The sequence below is a fragment of the Notolabrus celidotus genome, chromosome 9 (genome assembly GCF_009762535.1).
Source record: "Notolabrus celidotus isolate fNotCel1 chromosome 9, fNotCel1.pri, whole genome shotgun sequence".
NCBI classification, from domain to species: Eukaryota; Metazoa; Chordata; class Actinopteri; order Labriformes; family Labridae; genus Notolabrus; species Notolabrus celidotus.
Genome location: NC_048280.1, coordinates 22,286,415 through 22,309,035, shown reverse-complemented (window position 1 = coordinate 22,309,035; position 22,621 = coordinate 22,286,415). Strand labels below are relative to the sequence as shown.

Here is a 22,621-nt window from a genome sequence, read left to right as displayed (position 1 = left end):
AACTAACACTGTAGATTGATGAATGTGCTTCAGTTGAGGTACAAACAAGTGTATTTATTCCCGTCTCTTCATGCAAAGTCTGTTTATTTTTGTTTTAAAATTGCTGAGTTTGAGAGAGAGCCCTTGGAATGAGCTTGGTGTTTAGTAAGCGTGGATCAATACAAATGATGGACAAACAGAAATTCTCTCTACATAATCCCCCTTCATTCATAGTCGTTTTTTAACTCACTTACTTGCAATCAAATGTTATGTTTTGAAGATTCAATAAGCATCATGAGCATGAAAGTTTGTTGATAAAATTGCTGAAGGCAATGTAGAACAAGATAGTTATATATCGGCATATTACTAAAACATGAAGCTTATATTATGAAGCATTCCTGTCAATATCAACAGCTCTGTCACTTTACATCTTGTTAAAAATGAATTTTGGAGGTATCAGTATTCCAATGCATCTGAAATACCAAATAAAATCAGGGTTTCTGCCTTCAGCTACAACCAAACATCATTTAAATTCTCTGCATATCTTTGATTGAGATGTTAACAAAATAGTGTGCACACTGGTGCATGTTTGCAAGTGTGTTTTTATTAACAGCACTCTGTACTCCAGGTAGGGCAACAAATTACAGAATTTGTCTGTCCCTCCCTCCACATGTAACACTGTGTTAGTGTGTTTCAACAAAACTTCTCTCCTCTCCAGCCGGGCCAGGCCCAGACTAAACATGTTCGCTTGAGAAGCCTGTTTACAGTGTTTAGGCAGGCAGACAGACAGGAAGTGGGCTAAGCGATGAGAGCATCCCAGACAGCCCCAGAGATAAATGGACATGCTGCTAAATGAAGGAAGGAGAGGCCTCAAATGAGCCATTGCGGGGAAGCTCACAGTGCGGGGTGTTTGAAACACTTTCCCAAGGTGTTTACAGAAACGGAGTGTGTGTCCATGTGTGCACGTCTTCTTGGTATGTGTGTTCATGTGCAAGCATGTGTCTCCCTGTGTGTGGTTCTGGGGGTAACAGGTGGGAGGTATGCCATGTCCTGGTTAACAAGGGTGTTATTGTGTTGTTCTGTCCTGCATGACTGACCGTCAGCTGTGCAGGGTCATCCTCCTTCCCCCTTAACCCCGGAACACTAACACGCCAGCCACGCATGCCCGCACACACATAACACACACACTTTCAGAGATGCACACACGGACTCAAGGACACACCCAATCGTGCGCACAAAAACAGATTCTGTTATGCATCAGTTGGTGGCCTGTAATTGAATTGGGACACGATTAGTGATATTTCCGATTTGGTGGCCCGTTGCACCCCAGTGAAGAGGCATCTGCTCTCTTATCCCCCGCCACGGAGCTGTTTCAATGCTACAGCCAGCGTGAGGCATGGCTTGAGAGGTCCACATACACACACATACTGCCCCCTCCCCTTTGCACGCGCACACATAGCTTCCCTAAGTCACTCACACACAGTGCCCTGGGGCACTTGCAGCTCTGTAACACTACCCAACAACAATACTCCCTCAACTGCTTGGCTGTTTACTTTCTGGAAGAGTAAAGTCTCCCACTTAAAGGATTACTTTACGCTGCCCTGAACCCCCTGCCCTATGCTCTCACTCCACACGTAGACACATTCAAATATGCTCGCAGACAGGCTTTAGAAATGCAGGTACATCTACAGAAACTCAAACGTACACACTTCTCCAATACCAGACTGACAGGCACACAAAGACTGAGATGGAAAACAAAGAAGTTCACATAAGGAGAAAGCCTTTGTCCTAGCTTTACCTTTATGTCTTCGTCTCTCTACCTACAGCTGGCTTTTCACCAGAGCAATAAAGAGCTGTCACTAATCCCACCGTTCAATACAATAATTTATCCAAAACAGATCATTTTATTGTCCCGGTTCACTCACATGAGAAGTTCCATTTCACATTTACTCACATGTTTTTTTTCTCATACTTTTTTTTTTTTCAAGAAAATCTGATAAAAGTGCAATTTCCAAATATCTTTTATCACACATGTAATCTGAAGTGCTCATGCTAACTTACAAGTTCAGGGAGTGAGGTCTTGCCACTCTCCCCCTCTCTCCCTCTCTCTGCTCTCTAAAGTGGAGCTCAAGTGGTCTGACACTCTGCACCTTCCCTTACAAAGCACCCCCTCCTGGGTTGGGCGGAGCAATCTAAGCACAGAGGCGGGGCGAGGGGCTGTAACTGACGGGCTTGTTTACTAACAGACTAATTGTTGCCCTCTCCTATGTTGCTCCTTTTAAGGACACTGTAAGGCTCTCTGTATGAATCATTGTGTTCAAAGCAAAGGGTAAGAAGTGGAGTTTTTGAGGGATTGAGAAGGCCAGACGTGCTTCAGTAGCTCTTTGTTGACTCTAAGTTTCTGTGTGGTTTGTACTAGCAGGTGTGTGCCTGAAGTCCTGTACATAGACATGCTTGCAGAGCCAGCTGCATGCTAGAATGCCCTTTTATGTTTCTATCATTTATGAGCTACGTGCATGTCTGCTTTTTTCTTTGTCATGGAGTCGTTACAGTTATCTTTTCCCAAAGCCTCTTGTCTCCCGGCCGAACAAAAGCCACGTAAAGGTCTGGAGGATTCAGGGGCTGATGCGGTCCAGCACCCTCTTAATTATGGCTCTCATAGGGCAGGAAATGCCAGGCTTACGAGGGTATCAGGCCCAGCACTGTGGCACGGAGATGCCTTTTTATTATATCCACCTCCCTGGATAAACATTCAACAGGGATTCAGCCACTTTGCACCTCTATTTGTAGCCACACAGTGAGCACTAAATTAATACAGATGGATGAAGTTGCCCTCATATATCAAAGATAACAGCAAACGGGTATTAGGATTTCAAATTATGAGAACTCTCTTTGCATTCCAATATATTAATGCAGGTTGTATATCTTTTGCTTTATATTGCCAATGCTTTTCTTTTCGCACATATAGGCACACAGTGTAAACTTAATACACCCATGTATCCAGGCACCAGCACACAATTGCACAAAGTCACAAAGTCACTTGCACACACCTAAGAGGCCCCCTAAATTAACATAATGTCATGCCTGCCCCTTGGAGAATGCAGTAGACAGCTGACTACTGGAGCTTATGAGAATGCTCAGTTGTCAAGAGGGAAGAATTTACATGAAGGTGCCGCTTCAGTTTATGTGCTATGCATGACCCCCACATGCCAGCTAGTGCACATGGTATGTGCAAGCCTGTGATGTGGGATTGTGTATGTGTGATTGGGGGAGGTTAAAAGTGTACATATGCCACTTTTTAACACATTCAACTGTGTATATGGGTGTTTATGAGTCCTGTCTCTGCCTATGTTGTGTGGAAGGGTCTCTGTGTTATATTTGTGCATCCACCTGAGGACTTCCATAGTGCCTTTTCAAGTGAGCGTGTGCTTGTGACAAAGGGAAGACAAAAAGCAGCCAAAGAAAGCCTGATCCCACAAGGACTCAACAATCTGTTTGAAGTTGCTTTTCTGACCTTGTGAGTTGTGTGAACACATCCCGCTCAGAATTTAGCTGGAAATATGGCACTGTAACATACTTTTCACACGATGGCATTTGTCAAGTAGGTAAGCCATTTCGCTGTCATCTTTAGAGGTCACTGTTTGGCTGTGTTAGACACCCCCTCACCTCTGCCGTGATTTTTCTCTCTAACTTGCTGTGCGCCATGATATCTCAGATATCTTAAAGCCATTTAAGAATGAAAAAAAAGAAAGACAAGCATGTAAATATTTAGTTTGGACATTTTAGTGAGTGGTCAAGAGTTAAATCACTGCATCTCATGATCCAGGGCGGCTTGGCAGTGATTCAACTGCCTCAGAGTTAGTTATTACAACATAGTTATGAAACTAAATCTCAGGCCAAAAGCAGAAAACACATATAAATGTACTGTCAGTGTTTTATTTTTAAAGAACAGCCCTAATCCATGGCTGCAAAAAATAATTCCAAAGGCCACGGTGTCAGAGACGGTATGTTTTGTTCCAGGGTCACTCATTTTCCAGGAGGTGTGTGAAATAGCACTGACCCTACAAAACCCCTGGCACTCAAGTATGGCATGTCACAGGCCAGCCCTATAACATGGAACACACACACATGCACACATACAGCAGATCAACAGGTGCTTGGGACCCATAACCAGCTTGATGTTTGACTTTTTTTTTTTCTTCTCTTATGCTTTCTTTTAAAAGATTTAATGACAAACAAAGACTTATCTCAAACAGCTGGCCACTAACGCAGAATACGGCATGAAGGTCCAATGGGCACAAAACACGTAAAACTGTTATGAGTTGGTAAGCCATGGGTTGAGTGGCGAAACACACATTGCAGCTAAGAGCAAAAGCTTGTACAAAAATGATCAAAGTGAGCTGTTGCATTGGTTAGAGATATAAATCTAGTATCACAGCATTGACATGGTAATCCTGTGTTCTCAACTGACAATAATATTGACAACTATAGTGGTACTAAAGTGGTATTTAAAATGTTCTGTTCATGAGACCACAGCCAAAAGTTGGTTTGTTTTTTCTAACAAAATATTTAAAAAAAACATAAATTTATTATCAAAATAGTTGGCAATTTATCATCTGCAGACCATCTGCAGTGTAACACAACGTAATGGTTTATCCCAGGAGTTGGGATTAGAAAATAAGCTTTCCTGTTTGCCAGGAATTATTTATTTCATCCTCACATCCCTATTATCTTACTGTTATTTCTATCACTATCTTTTATTCATTCCACTTACCAGTGATGATCAAGCACTTTTTTTACAATATGGAGTTCACAGATTTTTACATTGCAGAATCAGAGACAATTTTCTCTGTAAATCGCATTTAGAAATAATCCAACCTGAGCCCAAGAGACTGATCAGCCATTTTTTTATGTTTTCTGCAAGTAATTTTTGTAATAGTTTTTAAAAATTTGAAGTTGATAGATTCTAAAAAAGGCAGAGTATTTTAAACTTGTTAATATCCATGACAAGACTTTAACCAGTCATCATATCAGACTTCAACCCCATGTTTTCATCTATGGGTCTCTTTTGAGGTCCCCTTTCCAGTTGAAGCGAAGCGTAACCTGTAAGTGAATTCATGAGTCACCTTTTATAAGTGATGAGTCAGTCCTCACAAAAGGGAGGCTCCAATTCGCCCCATCCACCTCACTTTTACCCAGTGACTCAACCCACTTGATGTCTCTCACCCTTGCTTCACCCAGCCTTCTCAGCCGTGCCTCCCTTCAGACACCAGGCCATTTCCGCTCTCTTCCCCACTCAACAATATGTTCTTTGGAGCCCTTCCCAGAATACTTTGGCATACACCCATGCCCACTCCCAATCTGCTCCCTCACTTGACACAGATCCAGAGGACAGCACGGGGGCAGTGAAGGTGGCAGGGGGTACACCCGTATAGTTACCGTGCAGTCATGGTGCCACTTACCCTCGAGAAAAGGAAAGAGAGAGAGAAGGGAAGGAGAGAAAGAAGGGAGCCTGTCCTCATGCCTTTTTTCTGTGTAACATGGCATTAATGTTTGGACATGGTTTATTCTCTGCAGAAAGACTGCTCAAAGCAAGGCCCCTGCCTAAAAATACCCATTCTTGGTCTCTTTGATGGAAAATTGTGACTGCCTAACGACCGCTGTGAAGTTATGAACAAGTGATGAGAGGCTGGACAAGAGAGAGATGAGAGAAAGATGAGAAAGGGGTGAGAGAGGAATGAGTGAAAAGGGAAGAGGGTGAGAGAGAGGGATGAGAGACAGATGGGTGGATGGGGGTGTGGTAGTGGAGGGTGAGACAGAAGGGGAGGGAGTAATGGGGTGAATATAGGACATTATGGGTCAGCTTGTGACTCATCATTAGCTTTTCTCTCATGAGCCCACAGGCAGTGATGTACCCAAATGAGAATGTATTTGGAGTTAAGGGACACTTTGTCCTTTTGTTAAAACACAATCATGTCACATAGAAAGGCAAAAATCAGAGTTTGTGGACCAAAAATAGCACAATTTGGAATAGTTATTTCCCATGTCATCTAATTATTCCATTTCAGTTTTGTTCAAACCAAAAAATGACTCAACACAACTTTTTTTCCCCAGTATCCCATATATCACATCTGCTAGTTAGTAACTTCAGTTAGTACCATTTTGCAGAGTATTTCCCTCAAAGTATACTCTATAATACCTTCCCTATATAACCTGTCCTTTCAAACCCCTCTACTCAATTTTATCACCCACCTCTCATTTCATCAGACCTGTGTTTGTCCTCTCATCCACTTTCATACACACCACTTCAAAACTGCTTGCTAAGGCTTGAGCGATCTCAGGGTAATGGTGTTTTTAAGTGGCCTGTTTGCATAGAGGGTCTATGGAGAGAGGGGCTGTGATGGAGCCAGTGACTAAGTGGGGCTTGTTACAGTGACTGAGCTCATATTCAGAGCCCAGTCATCCACTGGGGAACTGGCTGCTACTGTAGTCTGGCTGTGGTCTCCAAGCTATCACCAGCCAACACAGTTTTAGCAGTCTACTGTAATGCGACACTGGGGGTTCTTTTCTTTTTTCAAAGCGTGACGGTTATGTAGCGTACATGTACCATGTGTACCATGTGCCGTAGTTAATGCCTTTTATATGTATGTCTGTATTTCCAAGTGTGTGCATTCCTCTGTGTATCCCTGTGTATTTGTGTGTGAAAAATAGCACTTGTATTTGTGTATGCATGTGTGTGTTGGATGTGTGCATGCATAATAAACATCCTTTCTGTGATTTCCCCACAATAAGCTCACTTGAGTGCCCCTAAAGAATTACTAGCCCTCTCCCTTCATCTCTGCTTTAGATTTCTTTTTACGGTTTCTTTGAAATATTCAGTGAAGTTATTTGCCTTTACTTGGCCATTGATAAAAGCTACATTAAAGCAGAGTGACTTTGATGCAGGGGAGAGGAACCTTTGGCAATGGGCCTTGATGAGACAGCCAGCCGGCCAGCCAGCCAGGTTTTCATTAGATGAATGCTGTGTGGGACTCTAGCCAGATAAGAGGGGCGCCAACATACTGGAGCCAACCAATATAGTTATAGCAAGGTGCTCTCTATTTCACTTCCTCTATGTCACTGTCTGTCTTTATGGAAGTCTGTGTCTGTCTCTCTATCTCCATCTCTCTCTGTCTAACCTGAGATAGAACGAGAGTGAGGCTGGCCTGAACAGCTTCCCTGCCCTTTGCAAATCAACACACCCAGAGCAATGATTTCCATAAAGATGTCTTGGCCCAGCTTTGCTTATGAATAGGTCGACTGAAATAGGTGGCTTAGTGGTAAATGTCAGAGAGAGATCCAAGAGGCAGAGACATTGAGGGAGACAGAATGAGAAAGGAGTGTAAGGGAAAGAAAAGGTATGAAGATATGGCAGGCTGAAATATGAAAAATTCAAAGGTTCTTTGCTAAATTGCAGCTGTTGACATAACTACTTGATTTGTAAGACGTACTTGCACTCAACAGCTATTATTGAACAAGTTTGTTTATTTTTAAATCTATGACCTGCTCCCCTTTTTGGCGCAGGGAATGAAATACCAAATGTAAGTAAACTTTTACATCAGGCATCTTCAGTGACAAAATATAAGTGTACTCAAGAATTTCTGACGTGCATACATGTACACCTCAGTGGCCAGAGTGTATGAAGGGCAGCTGTGTTATTCCAGGGTTAGCCTTTTAGTGGTCACCATTTTGCCCCCATACTAAGTAGGATGCCCTGGATTTCCACAGATAATAATAGCTGCAGAGAGACGTGCTAAGTAGTACAGCTGGGCCACGACTTTTCCCTCAGTCTGGTTACAATGCACCTTTAAAAACAAGATCCTTACATTGTGAGCGAGGTAACTCTTTTATAGAGACAGCATTTGAAATAGATTGAAGACGTTGTGATGTTTTTTGTAAGAAATTAGCATGTGACAAAAAGTGGTGATTTAACGCGTTATTAGGACAAGAGTAAATTAACACCTGTTTTTTTATCACCTGAAATGCTGTGATGAAATCCACCAAATCTACAATGTAAATTAATGAGATATTGATTTACAGCAGGGAGATAACTCCCCAAGGACATGAAATTAATAAAGGTGTCATGTATAGGTCACCTTTGGATGCCTATTAGGCTCAAGTCAAACATTTCCCATTTACCTTCAGTTATTTTGGATCATCCATTCTTGTCCCAGAGCCTTGTGTCCTTTGCTTGTCAACAACATGACTGCATGAAGTGAATGACCCATACACAGTGGCATCTATTCCTCCATTAGTTTTAAATGTATGCAGTGTATATGCAGGCTGATGATAGGACAGCTTTAACATATGTACCCATAGATTGTTTAAAGTTTACTGGTGAGATGAACTGTCTGAATTGTGATCTTTATTGGAATGAGAGTTGAGTTGGCCCTTTTTTGTGCATCAGTATTTTTACGACGCATTGAAAATCCTCTCACCGATTGTTTAAACTTCCACCAGCGCGTGTGCATGTTTTTGTGTGTGTATGTGTGTTTGAGCGATGCTACAGATAGCTGATATCTATCAGGCCGCTAAGCTGATTAGTGTGAACTGTGGCCAGGTTCATTTGCATACGTTCCTTATCTCATTAGATTGGTATCAGCCTCTGTCACCATGCAAGGCCTCGACCGGGATGTCTTCGTATCTCGTTCTGTACACACACACACACAAACATACACACACAATCACCCTTAATGCCCCTGGCTAACAACAATACTAATGTGTAACACCAGCTATGAGGTGCAGACTCCGCATCCTCCTCTTGTCAGCAGCACTGCTACACCGCTGTCACAGCAACACATCACATTGTCTCCTCAGGCTCTGTAGTTCCTGGTCCTATCAAGGTCATTAGCTCACACTCTTGTCCATAGCTACAGCTGCAGCCTTTGCTCATCTCTTTTTTTTCTCTTTTACCCTGTTTTACTTCCCTTTTTTCTGGAGGAAGGGACTGAATCTCAGTAAACTATAGGGACAGTTTTGTTGTGTGCATTAGATGTTATAACTCTGGAGGGAGGTCAGCATCAGTTTGTGTTTCCTTCTGCTGGGACTACTTAAAGAAAGTAGGAGAGCGCACTTCACACATGTGTATCAGTACTTTTCTAAGTGCATCATTGTACCACCAAACAAGCTTAGTCAATTTTAAGTGACATGATGCAAAGTATGGCTTTCTTGTTTGACATTGCAATGATAATCTGCCCCCCTTTTGTGTGTGACCACAATTACCTTAGCTAAGCTTTCATTGTGTACTTTCACAGTACTTACTGTAATTCACCTGTAACCCTTGTCATTGTGCTTGGAAAAAAACTTAAAACCTATTATTTTCTCAAGCATATGAATGATATGATGACTGAGGTGACTGGCTGCATGTGCAGCAACACATTGATTGTTTGATTGCTGTGTCTGATGTGTGTTGGGTGTATCTATAGTTTTTCTGTTTTTATTTATTCTATTATTATTATTATTTATTTTTACATTGTCATTCTCCATGTAAAGCACATTGAGCTTACTGTAATGAAATGTGCTTTATAAATAAAATTGCTATTGTTGGGGCGCTTGTTGCCTAGCGGTCTAAGCGTCCCACGTATAGCAGCTGTAGTCCTCATCGCAGAGGTGCCGGTTGACCATTTACTGCATCTCTTCCCCCACTCTCTACTTCCCACATTTCCTGTCTCTCTTCAGCTGGTCCTATCCAATAAAGGCAAAAAGCCAAAAGTAGACTTCAAAAAAAAAAGTGCCATTGCTATTGCTATTGAAAACAGACATGTTAATCTTTCCATGAACCTCTGTAGACATTTATTGACGAAATTATCTGCTGACCATTACACTTCTACAGATCCGTGTCCGGTCCGATCGTCTGTCAAAACACCGACAGGTGCCATTTCCGGAAACATAGCACGGAGCAGGGACCGCTGGACAGCTGGAAGTCATGTGACCAAGTCTTGCGCATCTGATCCGTTGCATTCAGGCGTGACGGATCAAAGACGCAGCAGAAACGCAATGGAGGGAATCCAGTGGGAGTAACACATTGACTAGAATAGAAACCCATCAGATCAGTGCATAACGGATCAGAGACAGACGGACACGGATCTGGTGGAATTTGGCCATTAGACTCACAAAGAAATTACATTATTTTTTCTGTTTCTACATTTCTATAACTCTTTTTCTTTTCTTTCTATATTATCAAATTGTACACTTTGTCTTTAGGAGTTCATGCTCCAGAGCTTTTTTACTGAACTGCCTTGTGGTACAGTCATTGCATTGCACTACCCGTCTGTACGAGCCTGTGACAAAGATCTTGAATCTTGAATGTGAAATCAGGAACACCCTTGATTTGTGAAGGCTGTACTCTTGACATGTTTACATAAATAACAGCACTTCAGTTTTTAGACTGTAATTAGCTTCCCTTTTATGCAAGTAAAAAAAAATGGGCAAATACTTTTTTCAGATTCATAGTTTGGTGTTTCACTATTCAGCTCGTGTTACAGTGTCAGCCTTGTTAGCCGTGTTACTTTGAATGGTTTGAAGAGAGTTTAAGAGCAGCTTTCACTGGCTGCCACTTCGATTTGAAAAGACCACACTGATGTTTAAAGATGCTTCTCACACTGCTGCAAGATAATATTTCATTTACTTTCATGCCCCCCCATCCCCCCCCCCCCCCCCCCCGCAAAAAAAAAAAAAAAACAAGGACAGCATTAAAACTTTGTTTTATAAGTTCTGTCAATGCCACCACGCCTGTGGACCGACCACTGCATTGTACTCTTTTATCTATCAAGTGCTAGCTCACTGCTCCCTCATTTCCTGTATATATTTCCAACTACAGACCGGAACATGCATACTAATGGAGATATACAGTATCTCACAATACCCCCCTCACATTTCTTCTAAAGATGATGTACAAGAAAGTCTGCTAACAATCTGCTAAAGACAGCAGACTAAGTCTTGTGGTCTGATGAGACCAAGATAAACTTATTTGGTTCAGATTGTGTCAAGCGTGTGGCGGCGCCCAGGTGAGGAGTACAAAGACAAGTGTGTCTTGCCTACAGTCAAGCATGGTGGTGGGAATGGTCTGGGGCTGCATGAGTGCTGCCGGCACTAAGGAGCTACAGTTCATTGAGGGAATCATGAATGCCAACATGTACTGTGACATACTGAAGCAGAGCATGATCCCCTCCCTTCAAAAACGGGGCAGCAGGGCAGTATTCCAACATGATAAAGAACACAAACACACCTCCAAGACGGCCTCTGACTAGCTAAAGAAGCTGAGGTTGAAATGTGATGGAGTGGCCAAGCATGTCTCCAGACCTAAACCCTATTGAGCATCTGTGGGGCATCCTCAAACGGAAGGTGGAGGAGCGCAAGGTCTCTAACATCCACCAGCTCTGTGATGTTGTCATGGAGGAGTGGAAGAGGATTCCAGTGGCAACCTGTGAAGCTCTGGTGAACTCCATGCCCAAGAGAGTTAAGGCAGTGCTAGAAATTATATCAAAGTGTCATTTCTTCAGTGTTGTCCCATGAAAAGATATAATTAAATATTTGCAGAAATGCGAGGGGTGTACTCACTTTTGTGAGACACTAGCCTGTGTGGCTAGTGGAGACACAAAGAGGTCATGCTCATTTTGACCTTGAGGCCTTGCAGGTTAAAGTGTGCTGAGTAGCATGTGTTGCAATATAACCACATTCATGAAAAGGGTAGCATTACTAAGGAATTAGTGGAAAATATAACAGGTCTGAGTGTTTTTGTGTTCTTGCATAAAAAGGGAGAAAAAATATCTTATTACTTTCTGAAGTGAATGAATACACAGCTGTGTAGCATTTCACATTGTTAGCGTCATGTTTAAGCACGTACACCTTGAGAATGAGGAGAAAAGCACAGGAGATAAGAGAATTAGAGAGGAGAAGAATAGTTAATTGGCATAGAGCAATTTTCACAATATCCACAGTATTCTCATATTCTCTCCCCAAGTGTTGCGAATCAGTTTCATGCCATTGTTTGCACCAGAATTTTTGTGTGAACAATAAAGTGAGCATAAATCTCAACAGAAGATTGAGAAAGGTGTGAATTCCATATGTATTGTTTTATATATAGAATCGCATTACTGTTAAATAGCAGATTCCCTCTTTTACAATTTATTCTAAGGTAATTTATTTTGCAGGTCTTTTGATAATCTGATGAACTCTAAAAAGTGCAATGAAGGTAAACGTGCTCTTGACCCTGTGAAGGTTGGCATACTCTGAGTTCACTTGCTGTTGAGCTAAAGAGAACACTGGGCCAGGTCAGTACAGAGTGCTGGGGTCAGATTAATGTGTTACATGTAAAGCCTGTCCTCACAACACCATGGATTAGAAAGTAATGCATTTCTCACTGCATAATAAAAACCCTTTAAAGATTTAATCTGTGCAATATTACACATGAGTTTGAGGTCTTGAGCACTGTAATGTTATAGTTTAATGTGTTATATTGTTATTGTATACAGCAGTAGTAGAATGTGAGAGTCGATAAAGTTTGGGAGGAACTGAGTAAGTTTACACACATGGTTAACAATGGCGTTAATGTTTGTTTTGTGATTTACTACAGAAAAAGTAAGATGGCACACAACTGACCCTTTTTGTTGTCAGTTTCTCACTTTTTCAACTTTTCTAACACAGTTCTACAAAGTAGCTACAAGATGCATCTGCCTTTTTTCAGGCTTGCCATCATCTTCTACTGTTTCAAAAGTTGATCATTGACCTCTCAAGTTGTGTCCAGATTTTGACACAAGAGTCCCATGGTTTACTTCTTTGTGACTTTTTTGGTCCGTTACATGTACCTCCTCAGCGATGAAAGGAGCACATGTACATGCCTGCGGGTTAACTGTTAGTAGGAGTTAGTGGGGAAAAGAGAGCTGCAGAGACAGCCCCTCACATCTCTGTTCCCTTCAAGAGGCTAATGCTTTATTTATAACACTGCACCCCCCAGGTGCACACCTCGGGTCCCTGCACAGCCCCTTCTCTTCCCCACAGGTATAGTCTGCGCCTCTGCCTCGTACTGCGCTACCTAGCGCACCTTCACATGCCTTTCCTTTCAACATCCCACTCCTGCGGCTGCATAAGCGGAGGAAGTTGAGGAGAGAGATACAAAGACTCGGTGTGACGCACATACAATCTGCAGACTGAAGCGGTTTCACAGCCATGGTCTCCGATGTCTCGCTGCAGTTCTCTCGGGTGTTGGAGAGAAAGAGCTGAATCCCCTATCCTCCAGCCCCGCTCACTCCCACCGAGCTGAGGAAACGCCACAGAGGAGAAACAGAGAGTGAGAGATGGAGAAAAGCAATGTGGAGGAGCACTAAAGGAATGGAGAAGCAGAATCGGAGGGGAGGTGAATGGAGAAGACAAAGAAGTAGGAGGGGGGTGAGAGGAGAAAGGAGAGATTGAAGAAAGCATGATAAAGAGGGAAAGAAATGGTGTCTCGCTCTTCTTAAACTTGGAGATGCTCAATCCCTTCTTCTCACTCCAACCTGCATTTCTGGGTCACTAGAGACATTTAAACTGCACTTATAATTAACAGCTATTTTTAAACAGGGAGGGAGAAGTGGAGCGGTGGCGAGGTACAAAAGCATTAAAATTGCCCCAGATTCGCTATTGAATAGGACACATCAAGGCAATATGCTGGCAGATCAAAGTGAGCGAGGAGAAAGGAGACAGGGCCGATCAGTGGGGATAAATTGTTCCCTTTATAATGGCATAAGAATAGACCTCTTTGCAGCTGAAACAATTTAATAACTGCATTCATTACCTCTGTCCAGCCTGTCTCTCTGTGTGTCTGCTGCACAATGTGCAACCGCCTTTGCCATGCTCTACCTCTCTTTGTCACTCTTTCCCTTTTTCTCTTTGTCTTCCAAACTTATTACCTCATTTCTTTTTTCTTTTTTTAAACATCTTTTAGCCCTCATTTTGTCCCCTCTTCTCGCAATCCCCCCTCCACCAAGTCTAGCATCCTCCACCTTTTTCTCCAGCCCCCATGTCCCCTCTGTTTTGCCCCTACTCCTGCATTCTCCAGCAGTAGCTACAGCAGCAGAGGTTCCACTGAGCCGATGTGCTGCAGGCCCCACAATGAAGATGTGCAATGTCTGACACTCTTGGAATGAGAGCCCTAATAGAAGGGGAAGCGGTTATCACAGAGCTCCCCCAGGACCAGCCTCTGTGTGCCTGACGCTAATTATGGCGCATGCAAATGAATGTGCAGCATTAAAGTCAGGAGAAGGCTGCCTGAGTCTCTGTGTGGAGGGGTTGTGTGTCAGAGTGTGCGTGCACTAGTGGATTGTATATGTGTCTGTGTTATGTGCGCAGGCTATGTTGTTCACAGTGTGAGTGTGTGAGCTTGTTTGGATTCCTAAAGGTGTGTATGTATGTGCATGCATGTCTGTGCACAGCAGGAATAAACCAAAGGGCCAATCCCCTTTTACCTTTTCAGTTCTGCAGTGGTTCACATACTTACACTGATTCATTCTTTATTCTTTTATTCATTAGTATAGACTCAAAGAGTAAGCTATGCATCAAGGATTAGGATGGAGAAACAGGCAATAATACAATCTCTCAGTCTCTCTCTCTCCCTCTCTCTCTCATGCACACATGTGAGGTTGAGCAGAGAGGATCTCACAGGAGGATTCCTATAAATACGTCTCTCTCACATTCATAAGCAACCTCTCCAAGAGGGCGTCTTTATTAAAACCATTTTGTCTTCTCTTTGTGCCCTTTGTATACTTGTGTGTGCACATGTGTGTGTGTGTGTGTGTGTGTGTGTGCGTGTGTTTGTGTTGCCTGTGTGTTTTTTCATCTGGGTATGTGTGCACATGTAGTTGCATACATTTGCATATCAGCATATGCTTATGAAGATTTCATTGCGTGCACACATTGTGTTTGTATGTGTTTATTTGGGAGAGTTTGTACGCATTTAATTGCATTTCCCTGTTTCAGTAAGTGTTTGCACCCGCACCTTTTATGTGACAACCCATGTCTGTGCAGCCAATGTGTGCGTGTGTGAATGTGTGTGTCTGTGTGGGTGGGTGTGTAGTCTATATGTTGGCCATCTTATCTCCCCATTAGCCTCTTGTGCCCTGACCAGTATTCCCTCTCTCCCCTTCCTGCTTTCTCTAATGGGTAATTTAGCCATGCTCGCCTGACATCTAGCCTATTCCTTGTTTAGTTGCCATGGCTACGCAGGCCTATGGATTGCTCCCTTGCTCCCTGGCCTTGCTGTGGATGCTATAGATGTCTCAACTATTAGGGAGCAGACCTGCTAAACACAGAGCATGCACACACAGAGTGTAGACTACACAGATAAACAATTAAGTACTCTGACATGAATGTAGATGAATATCTTTGCAGGATGGAATATGTGCTGATATTGGTAGTAATAACAAATGCAAAGAGGTTTAAATCACATGTTAACAATGCATACAATACATTTTCATACGTTTTTCTTTGTTGTTTGACAGAATCTTTGTCTAGAGTGCCTGGAGAAACCAGTGATTGGATTCACGATTCATAATTGGGGTTTAAAAAGGATTTATTTGCTTTTAAAGACAATCTCAAAGGTCAACCAAATTGTCTGAAATCAACCATGATTGTTCTTCAGGATGAAAGGAGAGCGCTGTAAACTTGAGTGGCCTCTCTTGATTTGCTCTGTATTGTCATTTAACATGTAACAGCAAGCATAACAGTTTTTTACTGTGCTGTTTTTTTATAAGGTTTTATTGTCTTTATTTCAAAGTTTTGACAGATCTGAGACTTACTGGGGGCAGCAACCTGCCGAAGGATGACGCCCTTTTGTTCCTCCCTTAAAAGAAATCAAAACTCCAATCTTCAACCCAGACACCTACAGAGGCCAAACTAGATGAGTCAGTGTGCTAGCATAAATGTGTGTGCTTGTTTGCCGTGTATGCGCACAGGTTTGTGTGGTATTGATTTCTGTTTTCATTTTCTCAGTGGAATAAATAATGTGTATTTGAAAAGTTTATCCTCCTCTGCCTCACAAGAAACTTATACACGTTGTCATCAGTTTTGTAAGGTCATTGTAGTAGATGCAGTGCCATATGTTAGAGCTGCTTTCTACAAAAGTTACACAACAGGAGCAGAGGGAAGAATGAGGGTTGCAGGCAGGCAGGCAGGCAGGGGAAAAAAAGCAATACTGGATTCGGTCTCTCCTCATGTATTTTGCAGGATTTGCAAGTTGGAGGTGGAGGGTTGCAGCAAGGGGCTTCAGGGTCAAAACAAACAAGGAGCTTGGAGTTTCACGCTTTTGCAGAAGATCTTGTTGTCTTTGAAGTTTTTACTATCGAGAGCGAAGGAGAGAGAGGGAGAGGCAAGCGGAGAGAACGCAGAGAGAGCTAGGATAGCGAGAGCAGCGAGGGAAGGAGAACGAGTTACAGAAGTGTGAAGCCCTTGAGTTGAATCTGTGCCTGCCTGGGCCTACAGAGAGCAGATGACAGTAGCTTTGGTTTCTTTTGCAGAGCTCACAGTACTTTTGCCTTACATAACCCCTCCCATTGTGCTTTTTCAATTATTTGGGGAGAAATCTTAAGTATGCACTTTAAAAGTTAATACTTTCATGTGTTTCGGAGTGGGGGGAAGAGAGAGGGCGCGTCACAGATCACACATAAAGTAGGCGGCTGTGACAAGTTTCCAGAATATCAACATTTATAATATTCTATAAGGTATATCAGCAGAGTTTAACAGTGTGGATCAGTGTTTTAGGAAAGAGAAAGACACTTAGAAAGAGATATTGTATTTTAAGAGCAGATGCAAGCAGTGCAAACTCAGTCATTCTTATTTTTTACCCTTCCCCCCATCCTAGATTCCCCTTAAGGTGCCCCTTACCCCCATTCTCCCCTCCTCTTGCTGCTCTGTGAGGTTAAAGCGCACCTTCCCACTAAAGGGCTCTGGGGTCACGCATCTGCATGTGAAATGTGAACCCGCTGACATTCCTGGGCAGCCCTAAGCCGTGGAGTCCTTTTGTTCACTAGGGTGCCAGTGTCAGGCCTAACAAGCACAGCAAAGGTCTCTAAGAGGGGAGTAAGACAGACAAGGAGAGGGGTTGGTTTGTTATTGATGCCCTCTGCAACTGTCTGTTGTCACTAATGTCAAAGTAGGAGGTAAGAAAAGTTATAATGTGCAAAGGTTGATGCAAGTATCTTTGCTACTACACAACACCCAAATGACATCACTGTGAACCGACTGTTGCATCAAAAGCCATTTATTTGGGTATGTTAAAAAGGAAATTCATGGAAGAGTAAGGGGTCCAATATATTATATAAGGTCAAGGAAACCTTAATAAAACTGCTGGGTTTCCTTGACAACAGTGCAGACCTCAGCGACTGCAAGACCTGTTTGGCACCAGAATTGTTTGCATTCACAACCCTTGTGTAGAAATTAAACACAATCTTTAACCACAAACGCTTTGGTGACACCAACCAGCCCTCTTGATTTTTGAGTTGTTCAAGTTTTTCTTATCCTGGTGTGTTTAACCAAATAGGGGGCTTTAATACAGACCTTAGTGCAATATACAAGCTATTTTAAATCAGGCAGCACACAGAGGTGCTATGGCAGGGCTGGGGTCCTTTCAGCCTGTGAATTAAGTTCTGAGGCACAAAGGGCAGCTATTCAGCAGCCAGTGATGGACTTCACACTGGCCTTTATGTCCTCACTGGCAAGCAAAGAGAAAGAGAGAGAGAAAGAGAGAGAAAAACAGAAAACAGAGACATTGCTCAGTGGGGGAGTTGTATGGCTTGACAAACATGTAAGATCAGACAGTCTGAGTTAAGTTGGTCTATCTGACCATTTACTGTACCTTTGATGTGCTTTTTGGTATGTATTTGACATAGTATATGTTACAGATGCATGAATAAATAACTGACACTCAGGAGCAGATACAGTCCTAGATCTTTAGGAAATGAGGTAATAGACATATTTAAAAGTGTGTTGGGATACACACACTTTACGTCACATAAAGTATAAACAAGCATTGTCTTAGAGTTAAGCTTACAGTCTCATCTTATAAGCTTATGTCCTTTCTATATGAAAATCGTACTTAAAATATCACAAATGTGTAAAAAAAATCAGATTCAACCATTTAAGGCACTCAAATTTACATTTACAAATCCCATATTTACTCTGAAATCAGCACCTCATCTTCAAAGTTCTTATCCTTTATGCTGATGTGTCATGACTTTTTATGTGTGCTCAGGGAGTGAATATTTTTACCAAGGTAACAAAGACCACATGAAAATTTTGGCAAACAGTCATTCACTGAAGTTATGGTCATATGGTGTAAGAGGAGTTACTATCAGGAGATTTATAAAAGTGTCAATTTTAACAGTGGAACTAAACAAACTGAGTATACCTGTTATTGCCATCTTGAATCAGATTTATTTGAACAGGTGTATCTCTCCAGGGGATAAATTACTACCTGATAAGTTTTGGAGATCTTTCGTGAAATAACTTGATTTCCTGATCCCCTAGTGTACTATTAATGGAGACACAAACAGACACATGCTAGCACTGTGGTGTATTAATGAGTCCAGAGTCACTTTCAAACTGTGGCCAAACAGGTAAAAGGTCAAACACACACACATGACTCCACATGACAAACCTATACGCAGTCCTCTTCACCTTACACTTTTACTCATTCTAACATATTGTAAGTGAGGCCTTACACTCTCATCCCACATTCCTCTCTCTCTGGGGAGCACAGTGCAATGTGAGTGATTCATTTAGCACTACTACATTAGGGCTGTCCATCCATCCGGTCTGCTTTTCCAAACACATCCATCCCAGTCCTAGTTAAAACACTAGGGGATCTCCTCCACTCCACCTCCACCCCCCCCCCCAAAGTCTTTTATGATGTCCATAAAATGGAAGAGTGCAGCTTTACTTGAACTAATAATATCTGAGCTTACAGGGCCGTGATTGATGATCTTTAAAGCCAGCCCGATCGGTCTCATCTTTCTTCAGATTTTTATCACTGACTTGTTTGCAGTCATGTGCAATCACAAGCACCGGGAGAGGTAACAAGTGCTTGATGTATGATGCTTGAGCCACTTTTGTCAGCTGCGCATTTCCCTTCTCTCCCTCCACTTTGATTTTTTTTCTTTCTCTTTTCTATTTTAACCCAAGGCTTATATTTGTTGCCTCTCTTGAATTGTTTGCTGACTGTTGTCTAACTGTGTTCTCTCTCTCTCTCTCTCTCTCTCTCTCTCTCTCTCTCTCTCTCTCTCTCTCTCTCTCTCTCTCTCTCTCTCTCTCTCTCTCTCTCTCTCTCTCTCTCTCTCTCTCTCTCTCTCTCTCTCTCTCTCCTTCTCCCCCTTGTTCTCTCTGTGTTTCTTTCGTTTTCTCTATTTTTTTCAGATGGTGGGAATGTCTTCTCCTGGGGGATGGGGCAAGAGGTGAGCCAAACATTTTTCCACTTTTGGCCCTGCCAGGAGAGGCAGACTAAGAACAACACTAGCCTGGACTCCAGGCTTTTTCGTATCACACAAGTGCTCTCTTTCTCTCTCTTTCTCTGTCAGTGTCTCTCTCTATAGCACACACAAACATACCCTCACATACCCATTTTTAAAACATTTTGAGAAGATTTTTTTTCCTTCCAGAGTGGAGATTAAAAGGTTTTGGTGGGATCTGTGTCCAAGCCCTCCCTTTGAGTACTTAATATCCTTCATGGTGTGCCAAGAACGCACATCTTTTAAAATTCTATAAATCACCTTTATGGGATCTGCTGTTTGTCCGTTTCGACTCCTCTGCTTCACATGGACAGAGCAGGAAATCCCCTTTGTGGAGTGTGCTGTAGTTTATTTATGTGCAGAGCCAAAATCATGTGCATGTGTGTGTGTGTGTGTGTGTGTGTGTGTTTGTTGGCCCCATCCTGTCTCTCCTCCTCTGTTAGATAAAGAATCCCACCTGTCACTGAGGATTGTTCTGGCCTTTCATTTAAGACGTTCTTTAAAGAGCCGCATCATTACACAGCCTTCAGACAGAGCCCAGAGAGTGTAAAACCTAGGCCCACCTCAATCCCTCTGTTCCTCTTTCTCTCTGATTCTTCCTCCTCCCGGCTTTGGTGGATATCTGTGAGGTCGTTTGAAACCACGGCCAAAATGTGATCACTTTTACAACGTGACAGTGAGGATGACGCTTTGCCAGGACAGTGAAACAAACATGTAGGTGAAGGTTAGAGAGACGGGGGGAGCAATGAAAATGTTAGACATCAGTTGTTATGAGCTCTGACGTGGCCTTGGCTTCCACACTGCACTTTTACATCACACGGTGGCTTCTAGTCTAACTAGACTCATTGGATTTTCATAGGCGTTCTTGCGTCTATATAACTCTATGTTAGTCTCCACAAGGGCACCGTCTCTTTTCCTCCCCCCCCATCGTCATGTTCTTTCTTTCTCCTCTTCCTCCATCGCTCCTATCTTCCTGCCCTCTCCTTCTCCTCTGTCTTGGAGCCGTTCTGATGATTGATTGTTTCTCTGTGCAGTCTGACAGGATGTAGCACACTCTCGGCCCCAAGGGCCCCGAGCAGACTGCACCACCTGATTAAGACTCCCCCTGTAATCAGCCGCACAGTGCCACACTGAAACTACTCCCGTCAACACGTGTAAAAAAATAAGAAAGGTTCCACCTCCTGAAAGATAACACTTTGTTTGTTGCAGGAGAAGAAGTGAGATGAGGGGCCATCTTGAACTTTTTTTTACTCAGCTTATACGTTTTCTCTCCAGGGCTTAAAGGCTAATATGTATCAGTCGCAGCAGAAAAAGTAGAAAAGCAAAAGGTCTTAAACCTAATAAAGTTTTCCACTGCCTTACTAAGGTAAACCCATGCAGCTCTAACCCTATTATGGCTGGTAATAGTATTACAGATAGAAATCTTATTGTTTTCCTCCTATTGAGACAAAAAGACGGACGGCCTGCGCTATATCACATGATTGAGGTGAGAAGGTATTTGAATGATGTCAGAGAGCGTGTGCCGCAGCCTGAATCAATATGCTAACAGCATAACTGAGGTAGCAAAGAGCTGATAGAGCTAATAGGAGCGCTAACAGATGTGCTTTAGATGTTTTTCATTGAATACAATAGTTTTTCCATGTAAACTTTTATAAAATAATTTTAAAAAGTTAATATCTAAATAGTTACCACCATAACTTCATAGTTTTTTTTATTGGATTAGTAAACCAGTAATGCCAGTGCAGACAAACACATCTGCAGTCTAGATTAATGTCTCTATTCCTAATGTCAGCTGTGTGACAGCAGGGTCAACCGTCTGCAAAAGTTTTATCAAGGAGACCTGAATTGTAATGTTATCGCATTGTCTTGTAATGCAAGATACTAACAACCTTAATAATGAGGCAGACAAAACAGTCTCTCATTCAGAGCAGATGATGGTGGGAGATGAGCCTCAGATTACATTTTACATCTGTAGTTCCAATGAAATTCATGAGTACAAAACAAAAGCTTCTTGGAAAAGCAGCTTGGCATTCAAGGAAAAATTGAATGGTGGTGAAGAGGTCAGTGTGTATTCATCTAAAAGTAAAGTCCACTGCTATCTTTTTACTGACTTGAGTTTAACTGACCCAGACATGAGCCTGAAAATAATCACGATGATATAACATAATGCACGCCTGACGTTCAACATATTAACACCAACATAGAATAACAAACAGGTGACAGAAAACTTCAATGCACTCTTTTGTCTCTGTCAATGTGTTTTGTGTTGTCCTCTGTATTCCTCAAGATCTCCACGGCTGTCCCATCTGTCGGTTGCAATCCTGTCTGTTCTGTAATGATGAGGGCAACTCATCAGGCATGGTATATAATAAGTGTGCCGGCCTGGTGGCGGTGGAAATCCTGGGCTTGGTTCCAGCATGGTTCAGGCCTCATCGAACCCTGGGACTGTTCCAAATGGATGCTAATATGATCTGGGCTGCTGCAGTGAAGCAGTGTTATGAAACCGTGGCTGTTAAGGTCTTCATCAGCTTGAAAGAATGTGACATAAGAATAAAAAACAGTTTGATCTTTGTGTGGAAATGCATGTCACACACAGCGCCTGCATGTGTGTGTGTGTGTGTGTGCATATGCTCTCAAATGTGTGTGCGCATAGTGTTAGCATCTTTGCCCGTGGGTGTGTTCAGTATGTCTTGGCGCTCACATTTATATCTGTCCATGTTTCCCCTTTCCCTTCCTGCTGATGCCATCAGTACACACGATGTGACTGATGACAGTCGTTGCCACAGTCTGATGCTCTGCTGCTTAATGTCCTTTTTGTTTATTAATTAACTGCAGGACATATATGCTGAGAGACACCTATTGATTCTACTGCTGCATTAATTGATTTTTTGCTTCACTAATCATATTGTTGCTGCAAGATCATTACTAGGCATCTGTGATTTCTTTGTGGTAGAGGATTGTGTGTTGATGTGCTGTGCTCTTCTTAGTGTTGTGGGTGAAGTGTTGACTGCAGTTGTCATTTTGAATGGGTATCTTGCTGTTTTTCATCATGTGATGGTGTGCTGAGATAAGAGGCTAACAGAGGGGTAAGTGCTGAAATCTACAATGAAAACCCAAAGTCTAACCTTTAT

The 22,621-nt window shown here is 42.5% G+C and overlaps 1 protein-coding gene across 4 annotated transcripts in view; it reads left to right on the top strand.

Moving 5' to 3' along the window:
• LOC117818931 (ultraviolet-B receptor UVR8-like) overlaps positions 1 to 22,621 on the top strand; it is a 322,536-nt gene that overhangs the window by 283,804 nt on the left and 16,111 nt on the right. For all 4 annotated transcript variants that reach the window (XM_034692069.1, XM_034692068.1, XM_034692070.1 and 1 more), the window contains exon 9: positions 19,399 to 19,436. In XM_034692069.1, coding sequence (XP_034547960.1) covers positions 19,399 to 19,436 — 38 coding nt within the window. The remainder of the gene's footprint in view (positions 1 to 19,398; positions 19,437 to 22,621) is intronic.